General features: G+C 48.0%; 1 protein-coding gene across 3 annotated transcripts; it reads right to left on the minus strand.

The window, feature by feature from the left end:
* Nucleotides 1-5,946: 5,946 nt before the first annotated feature.
* SINHCAF (SIN3-HDAC complex associated factor) lies at nt 5,947-22,564 on the minus strand. 3 transcript variants are annotated; one of them, XM_032959853.2, is made up of 6 exons: nt 22,354-22,564; nt 13,494-13,694; nt 12,493-12,592; nt 10,355-10,481; nt 9,012-9,162; nt 5,947-6,336 (listed from the first exon to the last, which is right to left on the minus strand). In XM_032959853.2, exons 2-6 carry the CDS (start codon nt 13,619-13,621, stop codon nt 6,093-6,095), a joined length of 750 nt encoding a protein of 249 aa, XP_032815744.2. In that variant the 5' UTR covers nt 13,622-13,694; nt 22,354-22,564; the 3' UTR covers nt 5,947-6,092. The 3 variants fall into 3 exon arrangements, with proteins under 3 accessions (XP_032815744.2, XP_032815746.2, XP_032815745.2); XM_032959855.2 differs by having other exon boundaries at nt 13,494-13,698; nt 22,354-22,496; XM_032959854.2 differs by lacking the exon at nt 22,354-22,564 and adding an exon at nt 13,871-14,085 and having other exon boundaries at nt 13,494-13,698.
* Nucleotides 22,565-22,994: the final 430 nt, after the last annotated feature.

The raw sequence follows: 22,994 nt of genomic DNA on the forward strand, positions 1-22,994 counted from the left end.
GCGAAAACGCGTTGTGCAAACACGCGTTAAGTGAGGACTTAACGTGCAGCATTTTTTTTTTAGGATTGCCAGGAAACAGCAGCAATGTGAGATAACGGTCATGATGTCTTGGCACCTAACGTTATTGAGATGTCATCAAATGGCTGTGATGTCCTTCAGAGTGCAGCGTGACAATGAGACCCTAAAGATGGATTCAATGGAAAGAGCCATTCTGTAATTGTCATGGTGATATAAATTGTGAAGGGGCTAAGCTATAAACACATCGGCAACAGAAAACAAAAATGCTTGAAAAAGTCTTTATTAAAATAACACATTAAACAAGTTTCAAAATGCTTACAAAAATATTCCAAATACAAAACTGTACAAAACTAGCCAAGGGAAACATTTAAATGCCTACTTTGACAAAGTGTCAAAACACTTTCTGACGCTCATTACTGCACAACGCCATTTAAAACAAAAATGGGACCAAAACGGCCTGTCCCCACACTTCCAGATAAAACAAGCCCACATTAAACAGAAATACTGTGGTATAGAGAAAATCTCTCCTACAGACCGTCATCAGCAATGCCTCCAATAGAGAGATGGTCAAGGCATGAAAATGTACCTTAGAATAGTCTCCAAAGCAAATGAGACAGACGTGAGTTCAGCTGGACAAACCCGGTCAACTATGAAGCTCTTTTACAGGCGTCCGTCCCGCCCAAACTGGTTCATGACGGCGGAAAAAAAAAACCTCACAAATAGTACATCGATGAGTGCTGCATTTACTTCGTGAAATGATGCACACTACGTGAAATGATGCAGACTTTTATCGACTCGAAAAACATTTTTTTTGCATTTATCCCATTTTTCATGGTACACTTTACATTTTTACCAACAATGACACTGAATTTATGTTACCAGTCATTTTTTTATGCCATTATAAAATGCCCTTCTATGGCGCACACATGATAAAAACAGCTCCAGCATGACACTGCAGAACTGCTTATTTAAGTCAATTTAAAACGGCACCTTTCCTCTTTAAACGCACTTTGATGAGTTTTACTGCATTAAGTATTAAGACACATTGATACATTTCAGCATGCTCACTTACACCTCTCCCCCACCCCTAACCCCATGCCAGGCAGAGCAAAAATGATCTGAAATACCATACTCCAAAAGCCAGGTTGCAATGGTTTATCCACTACCCCTTTTCACCATCGACAGGTTTTGGTCAATTACTTAGCTGCCCACCATGCACTGACAGCCAAACTCAAAAACAACGCTGCAACGTGCGATCCGCCGGAAAGCCAAATCAAGTTGAAATGGGCATGGCGAGTGCCAGAATTGGATCGTGACGTCTTCCATCAGGCCATGCCCAGGTAAACCTGGTCAGAGGGAAAGGGTGTTAAGGAGATAATTACCACAGTACATTTCTTTTCGAGGAGGCAATGGGTGAGGTTCTCTTTAGGTAGCGTAAACCAGATGTGATTTATTCCCAAGACCTTGGTTGGCAACTGGGAAGATGCGATTGGTACTAACGCCCGAGTGTAAATGCTACTCCAAAACATGAGTAATTAAAGTCTAAGACTTGCATTAGCGACTCAAAGAACAAGTCCAAATGTAATCAAGCGGACGTATTGTTTATCATTAATATTATTAAAGAGGGAAACGGTTTTCCAGCCTCCAGTTATAAACGTGCGTTTAGAGCATTTGGCTGCAATACATTTCCACACGTTGAGCTTCTTCTGAGATGTCATTTGTGATAGCCAGGTCGCTTCTGAAAAATAGCTAGCAGGCCTTACTGATGGCGATTGTTCGTGACATGTCATTTGTTTAAATCGGCACGTATGAGGCTCGATGTGGCTTTCCTAGGCTGAGATTGCAAACTGATATTCTGTTAAAATGGCTCAATGTGAAAATGACATTTGTTCATGACATTTTTAAAAAATCTGAATGATAGACATCATGCAATGACTATATACACCAAATATTAAACTCAATAAATAAAGACTGTATTTTAAATTGATAATATGAACAAATAGAAGTCATAACTGTAAACCCAAGCAATACAATTTTTCTCAACCAGAAAGAATAATTTAAAGCTTAAATATTAATAGACTGTGCAGATCCACTCCATCACAAAGCACAGCCCCCCCCAACTGTCACAAGAAGCTGCCATGAGCTCATTTGCTCAAAGTGAAGTTAAACAGTGTGAACTCATATCACATGCATTCATTAGGGCATCCCAAACACCACAAAATTCAGTTCAACGTCGAAACATTTACACAAATCGTTGTGCAGGTGTTTTTTTTTTTACCAAACGATTTGCGCAGCACCGAGCTGTTATGTCCAAATCAGATTGCCATATGTATTTGGATTGTTATTACATTTGTGAATCTTCGTGGCAGTTCGAAAATAAAAAAAAACCAACGTCGTTCATCGCGGCGGATGCATTCGCCGCCGTTACCCTTGACAGCGCCGCCAGAGCCACGCGACTTTGTCCCAGCCAAACAGTCCCACCCGCCGCACGTACGAACATGCGTCGCTTTCAAAGCCGGCCTCGGGCGATGCCTGCACTTGCGAGGCACGCGCCCACGTGTCACACAACACGGCCCACATGGGAAGTGCAACAGCAGGAATATAAACAAAGTTGCAATCAACACGAATGCAGACGCCACGCTGCACTGCTTAACTTCATCTTCAGCCAGTAACATATTGCTGATCGCACGGAAGGAGAAACATTTACTCTACTTCGGACTGAATAAGCTTCCCTTTGACTCCAACTTAACAGTATAAATCAGCCAAAATTACCTGCGATGTTCAACACCAGTCAAGACTAAAAACATCAGAATAGTTTAAAAGCCGCTAATTATCTTTACACTGCTAATGAAGAACCCTACACCAAGTGGCAGCATTTATATAAAGCATAGCAACAGTTCTTTAAAACGTTATTGTAAATGACTATATTTGATATCTCTTACTTTTAACCGTTTTCGAAGCGTTTCCCATGCAAAACGGAAATAAGCTCGACGAAATGCCTATGCGTAAAAGCACAGTGATATTATAAATCAACACCTTTCACGAGAACATCTTCGTTCGCTTTTAAATATTTTACACTACTCGGTAACATCTGCAGTTCCCCCCTCACCCAGAATCCCTGAACAAGGCGAGTCTGACGAAATTCGTGAAGTAGAAAAATACGAATGGCACTATTAAAAGGTTGCCGTCTATATACGCACAATTCAGTCCTGAGTTTGGCGGTGTTTTTTTTTTTTAAAAGATATTCGCCATTTCTCATCAGATTTCCACGCGCACGCTAAACACCGCAGCGAGAGCCACAGGTCCGGGGCCTGTTCCGTTTGTGTGTCGTGACCGTCACACACATTCACTCAACGAGTTTGACCTGCAAAAGGTGCGGGGGCCCCCTCCCGTCTTTGACGCAGGAGGGCCTTGCATTAGGAGAACGTTTGCATCTGGAGGGGGGCATTACTACCCCGCTGTACAAAAGGCACGGACGGAAAGCAATGAGGATGAAAAAACACAGTTGGTTGCAGTAAACGTACAAGGGAACACTGGGAAATTAATCCAGCCGCGCGCACACACACGGACTCATCCGGAAGCGCCTGCTGACAGCCAATCCTTTTGGTGCAGTACTCTTCAATACTAACAGGGGCAGCCATTCGCAGTGAATGTTACTGCACCAAAAACTGGTAGGGCTAAGTCATAGATGTCAACATCGAGACCAAAGACCAGACATAAAACTCAACATTCACCCTAGGAAGACCTTGAAATCAACAACGACCGTATATCTCTGACACTGAACTCAATACCCACGCTATGGCCTCCGCCAAATCGCCCAGCAAATACGTATTTCACACGATGGGGAAACGTCTATGCAGATGTTTTTTTGCCAATGCGGAAGGCAGTGTTGCTCTTCACATTATGGTTTTTGCAAGCAAGAGGAATTGTTATTTAACATTTGGCCAGCCTCGATGTGAACTCTGACGTCCAAGTATTTTGAGAGCAACGGCTCTAATTGCAGGAGACGAGAGAGCGTGTTGAAACGACCTTAAGGTTACATTGAGAAGCAACCACCAAAATAACAATAGGCCTGGCAGCATTCATTTAATAGGCAGATTATTTCTAGTGCCCCTTGGAGACGGTGGGACTGCGGTGGGACGAAATCACAATTGGGCAGAGAACCACTGAGGGCAGTGTTCATAAACAAATAGAATAAACAAAGGTGGGCGACTGTTGAGAACGAGTGAGGGAATCCTATTGCCATAACCACAAGCGATCGTGGCTCTAAATAAAGGCAGATTTCTGACAGATTCTTAAAAAATAACACGAAAGATATAAAATACTGCTTCAAATCCAAAACTAATGCACAATAGCAAAACACACTTGCTTCCCGAGGCAGTCTTAGAGAGATCAGAGGTCTCAAATACCCGAGCCTGCAGTCATTGTTGCTCTAAATAAAACATTCCTTCGCTTATCAATACAAAAACTCACCACATTCATCGCCATCATCATCACCAAAACTACCTTTAAACCACCGCTAGAGATAAGCTGCCTACCGGGTATTTTCGCATTCTTCTTTCGTATGGATTAATAGCAGCAGATTAAAGATGTGGCTTTAGATTTCTGTTCAGACGCAGAGTGGATCTCGTACGTTCCTCCTTTAAAGGAGTGAAGACAGCAGCTGTTTACGATGTGGTCGAAGGTTTGGGATTCGTGGCCGCACTCGCAGGCCGCCAAATCTTTGATGCGCCATTTGTGCATATCAGGTCCTGTTTCGGTTGATGGTCGACCATTGGCGACGTGGAAGGTTGAATCGGGAGGTTCCATGGATAGGCTGTACAGATCCACACGATTTGTGGCGCATTAACAAATGTAAATTACGTACGCTATTCTAATCGAGTGAGCATGGCAGACAGCTTTAGTGCGCACGACAAAGTCCAACACTGACACGTGAGTGGCTATGTGGTGCGGTCATGTGATCCAAGGGCTCATCAGGGGGCGTTGGGAAATGTGGCGCTAAACTGAGCGTAGTTTTAATTTCTATCGGAATTTAAAATAAAACCTATACGGCTTTTGAAAGAATAAGATTTTTCATTGAGAAACGCTCTGGTTTGTCAAAGCTTACGTTTTCGTACAGTAGTACCACATTTTCGACAGTAGTTCTAAGAAAGGCTGCAGTCAAAATGTCAATGAATACCCCATAAGTTAGCAGTACATATTGCGTGCAGCATATGTCAAAAATTAGTCACGAAAATCAAGGTAATGACGATACGAATTTACTCGACTGCACACCGATGATGAATGCGTTGAGTTTTTTTGTTTGTTTAAGACCTCCTTATCAATCAAAACTAAAGTTTTTCACTTACATTGCCTCCATTTCAGTGGACAATAAACAAACTACCACCTATGCAAAAAATGTGAAACAAAACGATGACTTTGTGGAATTTCACGATGACGTCCGAGTACGCCTCCTGACGATCACTGGGTGACGATGGCAAGACACGAAAATTTACAAACCTCTGCACCGGGATATTTGTATTTGAATGTTTCGTGAAATAAAGATTGCACTGCACGATGCATCTCTGTGTCTGCACATCGATCGGCAGGCCCAATCGGTGAACCCTGATCAGCACAATCTGGATTGCCAATTGTAACCAACGCACTGCAAATACAGCAGCAGGTGACCAGTGGTGTGTGGGCACTATTTGTCAATGCGACACGTAAGTAGGAAGGAGGGAGCTGTTTGCACAGTGCACTACGCACAAAGGCTCGCTCGTTTACTCGAACGCCTAACTTGTATGCATGCATGTACGTACGTTGAACTTCTTTCGCACCGTACGTAGCCAACCGTGCTAATCGGAGGTGCGGCTTATTGTTGTCTTGCAGGTTTCCCCACCACAGTCTACGGGCTGCACACCCCACCCCCAATGCCTCACAGCTGCTCCTTTCGATTTGGAAATATACAACACGTGTGCGCGCACGTGCACGTACGCACGCACTCACTCACTCACTCGACACACAACACACGCGCGCCACAGTCCATGCTCCGACTGGAAGGAGGAATGGAAGGCGCGACGGTGGCCAGCGCCGTTTCACCAGTCCTCTTCGTCGTCGCGGAGCTGCGGTGTTACGGGATTGGCGGCGAGGGCGGCGGCAGCAGCAGCCGCTGGGCTGCCCGTTATGGCAGCTGCGGTGGCGACGGCGGCGGCGATGACGGGGGTAGCGGGCGGCGGCATGGCTGGGGGGCGGCCCCCACAGCACGGCTTAAAGAGGTGCGGGTCGATGAGCACCTCCCCGCACAGCCCCATGTACACGATGCCGCAGCACACCTTCTGCCTGAAAGCGATGAAAACGGTGGAACAACTTCAGTGTCGTCCCAGTCGATCAAGGGCCGTTTCGGACACATTTGTGAATACCCGATTCAACATGAAGGCTGCCGACTAGATAGCTCGCGAGGTATTCATCATCTTCATCGCTGCGTAGGGTTTTTTTTTTTGCGGTTGTGCTGCGTAGCTCTCCCAATTGTTTTAAATGTTTATAGGTACATATATATTTTCAACTTTTTTTCGCGGGAAATAGCTTAGGCTACCAAGGGTGAGCAGCAGTTACATGTAAGGTAGAGTGTTGATGGATGCGCACAGCATAAGGCAACTTCATTTCCGTCCTGAACCAAAATGTATACTCTGTAAAGTATTGTAACAACCTAAGCACACTTTTTTTTTTTTTACAAATGACAGATTAAATTAGCTCCTCGTCAACTCCACGACCACTCTTCGTGCAAGCAATTGACCTGCAGCTGACAAACTGGCCAAGGTACACAGAAACTGCGCTATTTGCGACGTCACACTTGTTATACCTCTAGTAGGTCCGCTGAACATGCGTATTCAAACTATAAACTATTAACCTTTGGGAGAGAGCCAGGGAGAGAGACCCAGGGAGAGAGACATAGGGAGAGAGAGCCAGGGAGAGAGAGCCAGGGAGAGAGAGCCAGGCAGAGAGAGCCAGGCAGAGAGAGCCAGGGAGAGAGAGCCAGGGAGAGAGAGCCAGGGAGAGAGAGCCAAGGAGAGAGAGCCAGGGAGAGAGAGCCAGGGAGAGAGAGCCAGGGAGAGAGAGCCAGGGAGAGAGAGCCAGGGAGAAAGACCCAGGGAGAGAGAGCCAGGGAGAGAGAGCCAGGGAGAGAGATCCAGGGAGAGAGACCCAGGGAGAGAGACCCAGGGAGAGAGACCCAGGGAGAGAGAGCCAGGGAGAGAGAGCCAGGGAGAGAGCCAGGGAGAGAGAGCCAGGGAGAGAGACCCAGGGAGAGAGAGCCAGGGAGAGAGACCCAGGGAGAGAGACCCAGGGAGCGAGAGCCAGGGAGAGAGAGCCAGGGAGAGAGAGCCAGGGAGAGATACCCAGGGAGAGAGATCCAGGGAGCGAGATCCAGGGAGAGAGAGTCAGGGAGAGAGACCCAGAGCGAGCCAGGGAGAGAGAGCCAGGGAGAGAGAGCCAGGGAGAGAGACCCAGGGAGAGAGAGAGAGCCAGGGAGAGAGAGAGAGCCAGGGAGAGAGATCCAGGGAGAGAGATCCAGGGAGAGAGAGCCAGGGAGAGAGAGCCAGGGAGAGAGAGCCAGGGAGCGAGAGCCAGGGAGAGAGAGCCAGGGAGAGAGAGCCAGGGAGAGATACCCAGGGAGAGAGATCCAGGGAGCGAGATCCAGGGAGAGAGAGCCAGGGAGAGAGACCCAGAGCGAGCCAGGGAGAGAGAGCCAGGGAGAGAGAGCCAGGGAGAGAGACCCAGGGAGAGAGAGCCAGGGAGAGAGAGAGAGCCAGGGAGAGAGATCCAGGGAGAGAGATCCAGGGAGAGAGAGCCAGGGAGAGAGACCCAGAGCGAGCCAGGGAGAGAGAGCCAGGGAGAGAGACCCAGGGAGAGAGACCCAGGGAGAGAGAGCCAGGGAGAGAGAGCCAGGGAGAGAGAGAGCCAGGGAGAGAGAGAGCCAGGGAGAGAGAGCCAGGGAGAGAGAGCCAGGGAGAGAGGCCCAAGGAGAGAGACCCAGGGAGAGAGACCCAGGGAGAGAGACCCAGGGAGAGAGACCCAGGGAGAGAGAGCCAGGGAGAGAGATCCAGGGAGCAAGATCCAGGGAGAGCCAGGGAGAGAGAGCCAGGGAGAGAGAGAGCCAGGGAGAGAGAGAGCCAGGAAGAGAGACCCAGGGAGAGAGAGCCAGGGAGAGAGAGCCAGGGAGAGAGACCCAGGGAGAGAGACCCAGGGAGAGAGACCCAGGGAGAGAGACCCAGGGAGAGAGAGCCAGGGAGAGAGAGCCAGGGAGAGAGAGCCAGGGAGAGAGAGCCAGGGAGAGAGACCCAGGGAGAGAGACCCAGGGAGAGAGACCCAGGGAGAGAGACCCAGGGAGAGAGACCCAGGGAGAGATACCCAGGGAGAGAGAGCCAGGGAGAGAGACCCAGGGAGAGAGAGAGCCAGGGAGAGAGAGCCAGGGAGAGAGATCCAGGGAGCGAGATCCAGGGAGCGAGATCCAGGGAGAGAGATCCAGGGAGAGAGACCCAGGGAGAGAGAGCCAGGGAGAGAGAGCCAGGGAGAGAGAGCCAGGGAGAGAGAGCCAGGGAGAGAGACCCAGGGAGAGAGACCCAGGGAGAGAGACCCAGGGAGAGAAACCCAGGGAGAGAAACCCAGGGAGAGAGAGCCAGGGAGAGAGAGCCAGGGAGAGAGAGCCAGGGAGAGAGAGCCAGGGAGAGAGAGCCAGGGAGAGAGCCAGGGAGAGAGACCCAGGGAGAGAGACCCAGGGAGAGAGACCCAGAGAGAGATACCCAGGGAGAGATACCCAGGGAGAGATACCCAGGGAGAGAGACCCAGGGAGAGAGACCCAGGGAGAGAGACCCAGGGAGAGAGACCCAGGGAGAGAGACCCAGGGAGAGAGACCCAGGGAGAGAGACCCAGGGAGAGAGACCCAGGGAGAGAGAGCCAGGGAGAGAGAGCCAGGGAGAGAGAGAGCCAGGGAGAGAGAGCCACGCTCTGGGACCGACCTCTTCCAGTAGGAGCGGTCGAGACAGGCGAGGGCTGGGTCGGGCGTGCTGGAGTGGCCCAGCTCCACGTCGGAGCCCTCGTCCGAGTGGGGGCTGTAGCTGGGAGACTGCGATGGCGATGCACTCGATGCGGTGCTGTGCGCATCCGAGCCTGTCGCACACGTAGCACAGGTAAAGATCCCCCGTGTAGCCTTTAACAGACTGTTGGCGCGAGCGCCGTTATTAGCGAGCACAAAGGGGGTTGGGTAGTGTGGCGAGAATCACGGTCTGCCTTATTTTTCTCCCCAATGCTGAAGTTTAGACACCACACCAGGTGCTTATTTAAGGCCGATTCAACGTAGGGGAGGCGCAGGATCGGTTCAGATCATTAGACTGCTGGGACAGACCCTGGGGACAATTTACGATTGTAATTGTATCATCCATCACGAACTCCGAGCGGAACGTAATTATAATTTTAGCATAAAATGTTGCTGCTTTTAAATACATCATCTGAATGTAAAGAATACAAAAGGGTGTTAACAGATTTATTGCAATGCTGCATTTAGACAAACGTAGTCTTTCTATAGGAATGAGGCTATTAAGGCACAACAAAACACCAAATCTATTTGCTTTACGGTCTTCCGTAAACATGTTTAAGCACACGGCAGCGAGCACGCACTTTGAATGTTCAACTTTTAAAATTTGTTTTCTCATTTCTTTCCCTGTTACACTCATGGCTGCTGATGTGTTTTCGCAATTTATACTCCCCTTGTCATTCAAAATCAGCCGCTCAACACGAGGTTGCTTGGATTTGATCCATCAACTGGCCTGCCACTTCCGTCATCAGAAACTGGCTCACCCGTTTCTAAACATCGCCACGATCTATACGGAAGCAGACGAAAGGAAAATTGAGCGTCCGTATTTCCTGCCAGCTAAGCTAAGGTCTTGTACCAGGGACTTACACCAGTGCTGCTTCATGGACCTGGTAAAGGCCAATGATGATTCCATCAAGATTAGGATTTGAATTGTGCTTCATGTATTGACGGACTGCACAGCATATGCGCCCCAACAGCAGAGCTGGGGTCAAACTTAATTACAAATGAGCAACTTTTTTTTTTAAAGAGAAGAACGCTCTGGCTGGAACACCTCAATAATGTGAAAAACAGAACCAACTTAAGTCACCCGTGCATATTTACAATGTCTAACCATGGGCGATGCGCAATATGAAAAACAACAACAAAGCACACTATTAAATACTTATTTTGCCGCGCTTTGAGATGTACTCACAAGATGGGTGGCATAAATAATACATTACGATAATGGCGATGATGATGGTGAAAAACACAGCCCAGGGCTCGACTCACTCTGTCTCTTGAGCTGCTGCTTGATGCGGTGAATCTGGCCCACACTCTTGGGTCCGACGAACGGGGACTTCATTTTTTTGGGCTTCATTGCCACCTTCAGCCCAGGGCCAGCCCTTGCATCAACCACCTGACAACACACAGAGCCCATGCATCAACCACCGGACCCCCACACAACACCAATACACACGGCCCCTAGCATCACCCACCTGGCCACACAACAACAACCGCCATTCGCCACTAAGTGGCGGTGACGTCACCACGACGTTTGTGCCAGATTATGTGCACCTTGAGGCCACGTGAAGTGTCGAATGCCCACTGGCATGAGGTAACAGGGCAGACCCAGGTGCCACGGGTCGACTGACTGAGATGACGGACTGAGATGACTGGCTGATGCACCACCTGTGCCCCCTACTGTGCCAACTTGCTGTGCTTTAGCCACCCGGCGCTCCGCTCGTTGTTGTGAGCGTCGCTCCTCCGCCCTCCGTTGTTGTTGGAGGGCGACTGCCTCCAACTGGCCAGTAGCGTCCTCCACGCCTCCTCCACAGAGGCTGATCTTGACACCGCTGGTACCAGTCATCGGCAAGTCCACTCAGCTACACGTCCTTCTGTACCACATCACTCCATCTCTTCTCTAGCCCGTGCCGTGCCCATTTAGCCCCCTCGATCCAGCCGAACAAAAGCTGTTTAGGCATGCAGAGGCTGGGCATGCAGGCTACATGACCCAGCCAATGTAGCCTTGTCTTTCGGAGGAGCTCACCGATGGGACTTTGTCCACATCTTTCAAGGATTTGTGAGCTCCTCACACAATCCAGCCTGGTTAAACCCAGGATGGATCGTAGGCAGGCCAGCCTAAATGTTTCTAACCAGCGAAGATGTTCCATTACGGGGGTACATGTTTCGCAAGCGTAGAGAAGGGAGGGAATGACCGTGGCCGAGAAGACCTGAAGCTTTGTGCGGAGTGATAGACCAGGTAGCTTCCACACAGCGTTACGCAACCGATGAAAAGATAATGCCGCTCGACTGATTCGGAGTGAGACCTCTGCTGTTAAACCAGAGCCGGTCAAGAGCACACTGTCAAGGTATGGGAAACTCTCCACTCTCCACAACTACCCCATGACCAATTGGGAGTTGTGGGGGTGGAGTGTCCGATGGTACAAAATACCCAGGCAGGTGCTTAGTTTTGGAGGAGCCGATGGTAAGGCCCCAGCTATTGGTGGCAAGCTCCAGGTTCAGCAGCAGCGCCTCCAACTCCTCCTCTGAGTGAGCAGCAATTACCAGATCATGGGCATACATAACGTGGTTGAGCAATAGGGAGCCATCCCTTGACCGCACCTGGGCATCGATCAGCCTCCCAATATATCTGTACCTGGCCACACACATGCATATACTCAAATAAAGTTGGGCCAAACCACGATGGGAAAATTCACACGAGAACCACCTGTTACATGGCTTTGTATCTGTAGGTCTCTGTGCGTGTGCCTGGGTACGTGTTGGTATCGCGGGCAGCACAGTTGGTGACATATCAGTCATCTCAGTCAGTTATAACCGATAACATCTTAGTCTGTGAGCAAGCCTTCGACACTTAAAGGCGCCTTTTGGCGTCATCTGGTCTAGCACCAATTGAGACCAGGCTCTAAAGCTGTCTCTGGTGTGGACCAATAAGTTTCAAGGACAACGCATATATTATCAGTGGTTTTTTTTGCATTTTGACTGCGAGTATTGTGGTTAATGCAGACATGAATCCTCGTAAAAAAAGGTTTCAGTTTTGTTGCCAGAAAAAAAGGAGAAAAACCCTATTATTATATTTTGGTACTGGCAAAGGAGGTCCAATGATGTACTTAACTTAGCCTCAAAGTATACCCCAGCCTGGCGCAAGCGTTCCGGTGACGTCACCATTACCGAGTGGCTGTTGCTGTTGTATTTGCACGTGTGTCTATGTATAGCTGTACGTATGTACCCTCTGCACGTATGCCTGTGTATGCCTGTGAATGCCTGTGAATGCCTGTGAATGCCTGTGAATGCGTATGAATGCGTGTGTATGCATGTGTATGCGTGTGAAAGCGTGTGAATGCGTGTGTATGCGTGTGCATGCCTGTGTAGGCGTGTGTATGCGTGCGAGTCGATCTGGCATGTCTCACGTGATTCCAGTTGCGAGTGGACCCGGCTGGAAGCTTCTTCCACCTCTTGACGAGCAGCACGCAGGCATTGCAGATGTCTCCAGTGCGCGCCTCTGTGAGCCTGAGAACATCGCGCAGCCACGACGGACCATACACAGTCACGACGTACAGCTCTGGGCTACCTTTGGGAAGAAAGCCGAAGGTATTTCCTACGCAGACGAAACACGATGTGATGCAGCCAACCCCTGAGTTGGTGATAGCATTCAATTAAAGGAGAGGCAAAGCAAAAAAAACAAGGAGCTCTACTTCATATTACAGACAGGTTACCCGGGCTGGCAGACGTTATTTTTAAGCTCTGGTAATGAGAAATCATCGTTCTACTGACTTTTTAGGCACACTGCCATAGCACTCTTTTGTAATGTCAGGGGAAATACCGCACCGTACATATGCACAAGAAAGATATTTAGCCACAAAATGAACCCAGGGTGTTGAGGGCTGGAGTTTGAAAGCCATATTGGTGATGTTGCCCGATATCTGGGAGCCTGGATTCCAGAGGTGAATCACGCATTTTTCCAATAATCAGATTTCAGCTTCTGTACTGCTGTGATTTCACGTTGCTTTGCTATTTCGGTAGAACAGCAGCCAGATGTTTTGTTGGGATGCATCTCTGCTCATCGGCAGGCAGTGCCCCAGGACTACCGTTTTAACAAACACTGACTCCTTCAGCATCGCTGCCAGTCATCCACCCAAACCATGGCAGCAGCAGATGTGGATATCTGATGCACAAATGGAAAGTAAAAAAGTTCTCCAGTAGTGTGCAACCATGGTCATCCAGAACAGATAGTACAACGTATATCGACGCAATGCCCAAAGAAATCCACAAATACTAAGGAGACATCGTGGTGATACACTCTGCTGGCTCCTGGCGCGGTTATCTCGCTTGAAGCACCCGAATGTAAAATTGTAGTTGACGCTCCGCATCTACATCAGCCGTACGAAAGACGACGACGACGACAACCCACCCAAAGCAGCTCTTGAAGTCGCCCTGGTAACGCCGGCTGTCCGTGAAGCGAGAGCTCGAAGACTTGGCCTTGCAGATGCAGCATCCGTCAGTGCTGCGATACATTTTGGGACGGTGGAAACCGAACATGGTGGTGTGCAGCGGTGGATGGTGGGGGGGGGGGCACGGGGGCCCTGCGATCCACACGGCTCTGCGGCGAGCTCTGCCTAGGGAGGGGAGCAGCACACAAGGGCAGAGGGCAGTGATCAGCAGCAGCAGCAGCGGGCTCGAGGTACAGTCCGTTCTCGCAAAGAACACCGCGTTATGGAAAAATCGCGTTATAATAAATAATATATGGTAAGCATAGTCCGTACGCAGGCTGAACAAAGACTGAGGCACCTGGGTCGCATCCAGAAGCATCCCGCGTCGTATGATGCTCATTCCCACACGCACGACGTAGTTCCAGTCGCTCGATCGCGTAATATCCAATTCCCATCCGCGTTATATATATAAAAAAAAGTGTTCCCTAATACATTCATCGCGTCATATCCAACTTGCATCACGAAAACAACATATAGCAGAACGGACTGTACCACGAGCGAGAGCCGAACGAGAGACGAAATGCATCTGTCAAGAACGACTCGCCAATTGGCGGACGCTCGTCCGGGTAAAACGAGCACGGAATCAAAATGGGATTGCCGTACAACAGCATGGCGGGGACCCCGGCGTCCCGGATAAACGGCAGTCAAAATCGTAATTAATTCCATTTATTTTTTGGCGACTCCGTCCCACCACGCACATAAAACGCCGCGACCCACCTGCCCACGGATGATTCTGTTGTCGTGTCGTCCCAAGCGGCAGCGAGGACAAACGCGCAAGAAGAGACGAAACTTTTAAAAACAGATCGCCGCATCATTCGCCTTCAACAGGCATACAATGACGTCGCAACGCAGTTTATGCAAGAGCCCCGGGGGCTCATGGGACCCCGGGGCCCCGCCATAAGGTTCACTTTGCGCTCAAACATCTGTGCCAACATGTGTCTAGGCTCTTCATGAGATTTAGCACGAGTTGTACATTAGCTGGAGGCGGTGAAAGTGGGGTTTATAGCGCCATGTCCTATAAACCCAAGTTCGATTCCGGATTGCAGCCAAGCGGTGAGTGATGTAGGTGTGATGTTTGAACTTCTTTCACGCCGTATGTAGCCGATATTGGAAGTGGCTCTGCCCCCCCCCCCCATCCACTCCCCCAAACGAATAACCAGTGGTGGAGTATGGTCAAACAAGTGGCACTGCCGACATAGCGCAGGAAGTACGTTTAACAGTAGGATTGACAAATGGCCCGGAAATTATTACATGATTACGCCACAACTGTGCTTTAAGTGTCACAAGGTGAAGAGGCACCATATCCAAAAGAAGCATCATGTCATCAGTAAATGGCCCTTGAAAAAGACACTACGGAACTACTTCTGGAGTCACTGTAATTTGTAAAAAATTCCAGATTAAATAATAAAAATATCGCTTTGACCGTCACACGACGACAAACCTCTCAAATCCCAAGTGAGCAGGAAAATTGCGCCCGCTACACTGTCGACCAGGTCACTTGAAGAAATATCACAGGTAGCTCTGTAATATCTCCTTCCGTAGGCCGTTCGCCGACAAGAAGGCTTCCGCACTGCTCTGTGAGAAAGGCCCGTATGGATATGTCGTCTCGTGCCATCAACATCGATGGCACAATTGAGATAAAATTGTGGGGGGTGGGGGGGGGGAATTCCAACATGTCTGTATATATATTTTTTTTTAAAGAAGGTAAACTCGCAGAGTTTGACTTTGAAGCGTGATGGACGGTGCCGTGCATCGACGTGACACTGCGCAGGGCTCTTGCCCGGTGGTTTCTCCGAGCGGTTGGACCGGTTTGTGTAACCGCTGGACGGCTCCGCTGCATACCCCTCCGCCCCCCAACACCCCCGTCAGGCGCAGATGTACACAGCCCGTCACACCCAGACACCGCTGCGTCACACACCACGGGACAACACCACAGCTGCAAGACCACGTTATATTGGCGAGGTAGTCTAGACAGCCACTAAGATAGATCAGACTTGACTTCAGACCGTGTTGTTAGCGCTCAGCCACAAAACTGCTAGACGGACCGGACTATACCACTACACGCGATCACGGATACACAACAGGTTTACACTGCTGCATATCAGATTTCATGCATAAAATCAGGTTACAGATAAACCATCCTACTGATAAACATGCTGAATAAAGATAAACTTTATCCTACCGTTAAGCTCGTATCAATATCATCATAATCATCCTCAAGATATCACCTATCCACTGCTGATTTACTTGTGTTATATAATCCACAAGTCCCTCGGGCTGTCTCAGCGCAATTCTCAACAGGTATCGCTCCCCATATGCTCCTTTGTGCACTTTTTATTTTCTTTGTCACGTGCCCAAGAATTTGATCCATACGCCAAAGCAATAATATGGACCGAGAAAGGACATTCCTCCAAAGGCACGGTCGATCTCACCATCAAGAGTATGTCTCCTCGATTGTGGGTGCTGTCTGCAATGTCTACCTCATATTTATTTCCCGAGCTGTTGTAATCATTTGTAACATCTCGTTTCGAATATGCATGTATGCTGAACTTATTTCGCACCGCACGTAGCCAACCGTGCTAATCGGGGGATGCAGGGGAAGGCCAATAATCTAAACACAAAAAAGCAGTTCTAAAGAAATGAATTTTCAATCCAGATTTAAAAGCGAATCGCTCCAGTGGCTTCCTAATATCGGAAGAGGGTTCCAGACGGCCACAAAAGTGCGCGATACAGTGACCGTCTTTGTTTGATGGTTGAATATCACAATATACCGTCCCCGTCTCGTCCATGGTCTCATTCGTACTGTATATCCCACGGGTGCTTATGCATCACTGTATTTTGTTTAGTTTGCACTCGTACACGAGTATTCCCGGTACAAGCGAATAAACACCTACTGAAAAACCAGACCAATGAAAAACAAGGCTAGGCCAGACTACTGACAAAACTAGAATACACAGGAGAGGCAGATGACTGCATTGCACTGTTACACGAGGCTACAGACCGTGCCTAATGCACCATGGGTACCGTTATACACCAGGGAAGTGCTACACAAGAGCCGACCTCCACCGCGCAGCCAAATCACCCTATCTGCGCAGACAATTCCGCAATTACAGTATCATCAGAATGTTTGCCTGGCGGCCCTTTGATTGGTGAAAACCCACTTTCGGTGTCTTTGTTTTCCCCCTACATTAACATTAGCTGCCCCGCCCATGCTGCTGACACACTTGGGCTACGCACATTTTTTTTACTTTATAAACAGTTTGCCTTTATAGGCTAACTCCCCCCCCCCCCCCTTTTCCTGATGATGACCGCTTGTGTTGCGATCGAAACGTCAGTTTTTTTGTTATTTTATTTGAACCTATCTACGTGACTTTACCGAAAGACCCAAGGAATATCATAAGAATGTCTTTATCCTGGAAGAATCTGATGAGCTTTTAAGATATTTTTCAAAAATGTCCAGCAGGGGCAGGGAAACGAAAGGACATGTCTCGGACCGTGTTAGCGGATACAAGGTAGATCTGAAACAAGGTAGGACAAAAACCTCTGCCGTTGCTGATCATTGTTTTAACGCTGTGGGCTCACACGAAAATTTATTTTTCCAAGATGAAGGTACTCTGCAAAACCCACCGGCTATCATCAGAGATTTGTTCATGAAGCCATCCAGATATATAAATACAGACAACTTCAACCGAAAAGATGGGTACAAACTGAGCAATCATTGGAAGGACGTTATTAACCAAGTAAAGTCTTAACTGACTGTGATGTTTCCATCCTACCTGCCTATGTCAGCTGTTATTTCCAACTCTGAATACATCACCAGGTTAAATGTCTTTACATTAACGGGCTAAATGTCTCACTAACACAGCTACCATTGCCCCTTTCCCTCGATGTGGTGGGAGCTTTCGTTTTTTAACAGACTATAACTGGCTGTGATGTTTCTATGTATGTCTCTATCTGTTTGTTGGTCTCTGTGTGTATCTCTCTGTGTGTGTCTCTGTGTGTGTATCTCTATGTGTCTCTCTATATGTGTGTGGCTCTCTGTGGGAGTTGTCTCCCTATGTGTGTCTTTCTATATGTGTGGTTGTCTCTGTGTGTCTCTCTCTGTGTATCTATGTGTTTCTCTCTAGGTTGTGTCTCTCTGTATGTGCTTGTGTCTATTTGTGTGCGTCTATGTGGATGTCCCTCTCTGTTTGTGGGTTGTCCCTCTGTGTGTGTCTCTCTCTCTGTCTCTCTCTCCATGTGTATCTCTTGCGGGTATTTTGTTCCTGTTGCTCGGCTGTCTGACATGCTAATCTTCTCATTGGCACAACCCCCGGTTGCTGGAGCCGTCTCACATTGACATGCTAATCTCCTACATTTACATACAATTCCTTCTCTAGCTCCGCCCACTTACCCTTGGGTCGGGCCCACCAAAAGCCTATATAACCTCTTGTTGCTGCAAATCTTTCTCCTATGTCAGCAGTTCTCCTACAGTGTTTGTTTCACCTGATGACGATTGTTTGTGTTGCGATCGAAACGTCGTGATCTATTAATTTTCTACCTACGTGACTTTACCGAAAGAACCAAAGAATATGGATTCCTGCAGTCACGAAAGCTTCCAATCAAGAATGTAAATTATTTTTTAAAAATGAAAAAGTCAAGTCAGTGTCTCCGTCGCTCAAACAAGCCATGGGACAGCAATCACCCTGTGCTGGTGTTCCTATGAGACAGTGACGGAAAATCCATCAAGGCGAATGCTCTCACTTAACAAAAAGTGTTACTTGTTTTACCAACTACAGACAGACGATTGGCTGAGCTGTCCATCCATAGGGATTTGAACGTGCAACCTTAAGATTTGGGACTGCTCAAGGACAGTCCACTGAGCAACACATACCCATGGATGAAAAGTTGAACATGTAGAGGTTTCAATGAAATGTCCACAACGTAGCTCATCGCACAAACATATTAACCATATATGCAGACTATTCATCATCCCAGGCACTCTGGCACATCAACATACGTACAGCAACACAACAGCCACCAAGACTTGTGCATCACCAAGTGTTGTAAATTCCGCAGCTCCACGGCAGGAACCAGTTTACGCATTTCACAAACTCCAATGTCATTCCTGCACCACTTCCTACACTAAAGATCTGCAGCAACAATAGGTGGTACTAACTTTAGCGACCCCGGTGAACAGAGGGTGATGGTCAAATGTATGGCAATGATTATGGGCGTTATGCATGCTTATACAAATACACGATATGAATCCGTGCATGCACAATAGATATGAGTCCGTGCACAAACACATTGTAAAGCCATGCCGTATGGGTCATGGGGGTTATTTGAACATACTTCACCACGACGGTCAGTATAGGTTGGGGAAGGCAGGGGAATATTTACAGCTAGTACTGCATATGGCTGCTGTAGCCCGCATGAGCCTTTAACATCTGTTATTCATGGTGATCGACCAACCAAGAACTATCCAGACTAAATCATTGCTTAGCTTTCAAGATCTGACGAGATCTGCCGAATTCCATGCGATTTGACCATGGGCACATTTTGTTTTGTACATGCATTTACACATATACAGACTCGACACCCACGCGCGCATAATATACAAAATTCCACATTACTATAGACGGAGGTTGGCGTTTAAAAAATAACATAACAAACACAGACGACTATAACCAAACTTTGGAAATACTGTACCACTTTCCCGAGTATCAGTCCATCATCTGCAAAAAAAGGCTCATGTTGATCTTTGTGCATCACTTCCTTCATCGAAAGTGATGCAGCGTCTGCAGTTGTACTCAGTTTAGAAACATGCATTTAGATAATTTAGCTGCTATCAATTTCCACATGAGCCACTTTGTTAAGCTATCATTTGTGGCCAGGTCGCTTCTAAAATAGCTCAGTGGGCTTGACTTTGTAAAAAAAATAGTTGTATTCGTATACATTTTTCAGTTATTTGTTTACCTTACATATTACACTTTGCGCTCCTATGGTGTTTTGTACTGTTTGTTGTGACGTTCTTACCCGCTCCTACTGAACATCTGTGAAAAGAGCTTTATAACTCATCGCATTCCTCCAGTATGAACCGAATAAATATTCCGATTAGCGACACGACTGCGGTGATAATGCCAAGATAGATGATTGACATTACAGGCATCAATAGGATCACGTAGATTTAAGAAAATGCGTGGTTCTCTAATCCACGTGGTTCCTCTCTGTCTCTAGTCATTCCGAGCACAGATTTCTCCATGATTTTATGCCACTATATACTTGAAGGGTTTACATTTACATAGTCAATACACGTCGAAGATTTATTTATACTGGAGGAATCCGATAAGCAAAAAAAGCTTTATTCACAGATGTTCAGTAGGGGAAGGTAACAAACATACAAAAACACGATAGTCACGCAAAGCATTGGAAAGGTAAACAAATCACCCAAAAACACAGGTACTGAAATAACTTTCAGTAGTTGTCTAGCAGCAATGAAGTACACAATCAGCGTGGAACACCACATCGTGGATACTGCAAACGCCACACACAGCACAGGGTATTGTCAACGTTGTCTCCTATCACACCACAGGTTTGAGACCGAGACTACCTTGGGCCGCATTAGTAACCCTTTGATAAAAACAACATCACATCATCATCATCAGTATTATTACACTAAACTATTTAATTTACTGCATTTTTTATGTTACCACGTCAGGCCACCTTGAGCCATTGCATAGGTGTGTTTCATAAGCGACCTGGCCACAAATGATAGCTCAACAAAGTGGCTTATTATGTGGACATTTATAGCAGTCAAATACTCTAAATGCATGTTGATTCTAAATGAGGGGAAAACCAGAGGACCCGGAGAAAAATCCACACGACCACGGGGAGAGAGAGAGAGACATGCAAACTCCAAATATACAGCAGCAGGCATCAGGGTCTGCGGGATCGAACCCACGATCTCCTGCATACCGGGCGGGGTAATTAACATCTCTTAGCCACCGTGACGCCCCAACATCGCCAATGAGCGCCTGCATCGTCAACATATGCAGCACTCAGGTCTCCCCATCCATCTTCACCACCCCCTCCCCCCACTTGATCAGCGTGGTGAAGTATGGTCATGCAACCACCACGGACTCGTCCGACGTGAGAGAGGAGGAGGGGGGGTATCCTCATCCATTCTAGATTTAATAGAACCAAAGAGTATGTATCCTCGTCCAGCTATAAATGTCCACATTAACAGCCGCCACTGCGTTGAGCTGTCATTTGTGACCAGGTCGCTACTAGAAATAATAATAATAAGTTAAATACTTCCGTGGGCTTTAAGTGGTAAGATTTGTGTTTTTTTTTAAGTTTAGTTTTATTTGTAGTTTTAAAGTCACTGTTGGAGAAAGTGATCTTAGCGAGTAGTACCTATAGAGGTCGGTACGGCGAAGTTTACACGCCGCACCAGGTACTCATTTGAGGCCGAGTCGACGTAGGGGAGGCCCACGAACGGTTGTTGGCTGTGAGCGGGAATTGATGTCACTTTGTTGAGCTTTCATTCGTGACAAGGTCGCTTCTGAAATGTAAGTTAAATACTTCAGTGGGCTTTAAACTGGTAAACTAAAACCACGTTCCATTTGTGTATATACAGTATTTAAGTAATTTGTTTACCATTCCTATACTTTGCACTCCTAATCGTGTTTTTGTATCGTTGCTGTAACGTCCTCACCCCCCCCGCCCCCACTGGGGGACATCTGTCGGGGATTTTTTTTTATAAATGTATAACTCATCGTATTCCTCCAGCATAAAGACAATAATTCCTCATTCTGGCTCACAGGAGGGGGCAACTTTGGCCTCGCAACGTCAACGTAGGCGAGCCACAGTACTCCAGCAGCAGCAAAACGACACTAAACTCTCTCTCTCTCTGTCTCTCTGTCGGAGCAGACTCGTCGTGGGCCACCAACAACCTCGACACAATTGAGCTCTTTAAGAACCAAGTGCTCTTCGTTGCCGCTTTAGCTTGTTGTCGCCCGTCGAGTACGGACGCGGTTCGCCTGGCGTACGGCGCTAACAAGAAGTTCAACGTGCGAGTGCCCACCAATACACGCCGCGGAATACAATTCACCCATCATCACACGCTACAGCGGACCGACAAATTAAAAAAAACACACAAACACGCACACAATTTCCACACGTGGGCACGCGTGCATTTCGAGTCTAAACTAACGAGGCGGTGGGTAACGTTAAACGGTGAGAGGAGGCACTTCGCTGCTGGGACCGGAGACGGCTTAGGAAGCGTCAAGCACGCGGTCGCCTGAGCTTGTCGCGGCCACGCCACGTGCTGCCGCGCCACACGAGGTGGATTGGGGGCCCGCTTCACAACTATCGCCGAGGCTTCTGAGCCGCCACGGGAACACGAGGCGGTGCTTAACGAACGACGTGAGGGGGGTTGAGCACCGAGTCGGTACTCGTCTCGTACGGGAATCCCCCCCACCCTACATGTACCACCACCACCAACAACAACAACCACCCCGGCCTCACAAAGACAAGCGCACGGCGCGCGTACAACTGCCATTGTTAGTGTGCACCTCGCTCGCTCATCTCCACACACACACACGCGCCGAGGCATGGCTCACACCACCCCCCGGATGAAGGTAGTCCACTCACTAAAAAGCGGCCGACCAATTCACACTTCAATGCCCGGAGACAAATCAAAATTCTTCGCTCCATCGTAGAACGCGCAACGCCACCGCACGCACGCACGTAACGCAACGCAACAACGCCACGCCACTTGGGCCGCTGCAAACTCACTCGGTGGACGATGCACGTCCGCTGTCGTCGTCGTCAGCGTCGCAGCAGTAGCAGTCGGAACGAGGGCGGCGGAGACGAAGCGAGAGAAGCCGTGGAGGAGCGAGCTGCGAGGAGACGGAGGAGGGCGCTTGTCGCGGAGTCGTCCTTCCCGCGCTGCGAAGAACAACAACACCAACTTGGCTGGCGAGTTCAATACAAGTTGGTGCGCATGCGCCGGCGCATCCGCTTAACATATCATTAGCATACCGTAGCACGTCATTAGCATCTCGTTAACATATCATTATCGTATATTAACGGGCATCTGCGGCCGGGACATCAGGCGCGGGTGGGGAAAATTCAGGATCTGAATTTTTTATTTATAGCGGAGGAATCCGATGAGCTATGAAGCTCTTTTTTTCGATTTAAAGCTTTCGTGACTGCAGGAATTTATCTTCTTGGTTCTTTCGGTAGTCACGTAGAATGGAAATAAAATAATACAAATAAAACATAATACAAATTATTGGTTCTTTCGGTAAAGTCACGTAGAATGGAAATAAAATAATGAAAATAAAACATAATAAAATTTTATTACATAAAATACAAATTTATTATGCTTTATTATTATATAAAATATATTAAATTTGATTGTTTTGTTTTTATTA

The sequence above is a fragment of the Petromyzon marinus genome, chromosome 24 (genome assembly GCF_048934315.1).
Source record: "Petromyzon marinus isolate PM22_M1 ecotype Great Lakes invasive population chromosome 24, UKy_Petmar_22M1.pri1.0, whole genome shotgun sequence".
In the NCBI taxonomy this organism is placed as follows: Eukaryota; Metazoa; Chordata; class Hyperoartia; order Petromyzontiformes; family Petromyzontidae; genus Petromyzon; species Petromyzon marinus.

Excerpts from the sequence above, each read along its gene's own strand:
- SINHCAF (XM_032959854.2), bottom strand. The coding sequence starts at position 13,967 with ATGGGAATTGGATATTACGCGATCGAGCGACTGGAACTACGTCGTGCG. Across the intron at positions 13,699-13,870 it reads TGCTTCTGGATGCGACCCAG|GCAGAGCTCGCCGCAGAGCC; the intron begins GTGCCTCAGTCT and ends TCCCCTCCCTAG. Across the intron at positions 12,593-13,493 it reads GACTTCAAGAGCTGCTTTGG|GCTCACAGAGGCGCGCACTG; the intron begins GTGGGTTGTCGT and ends CGATGTTCTCAG.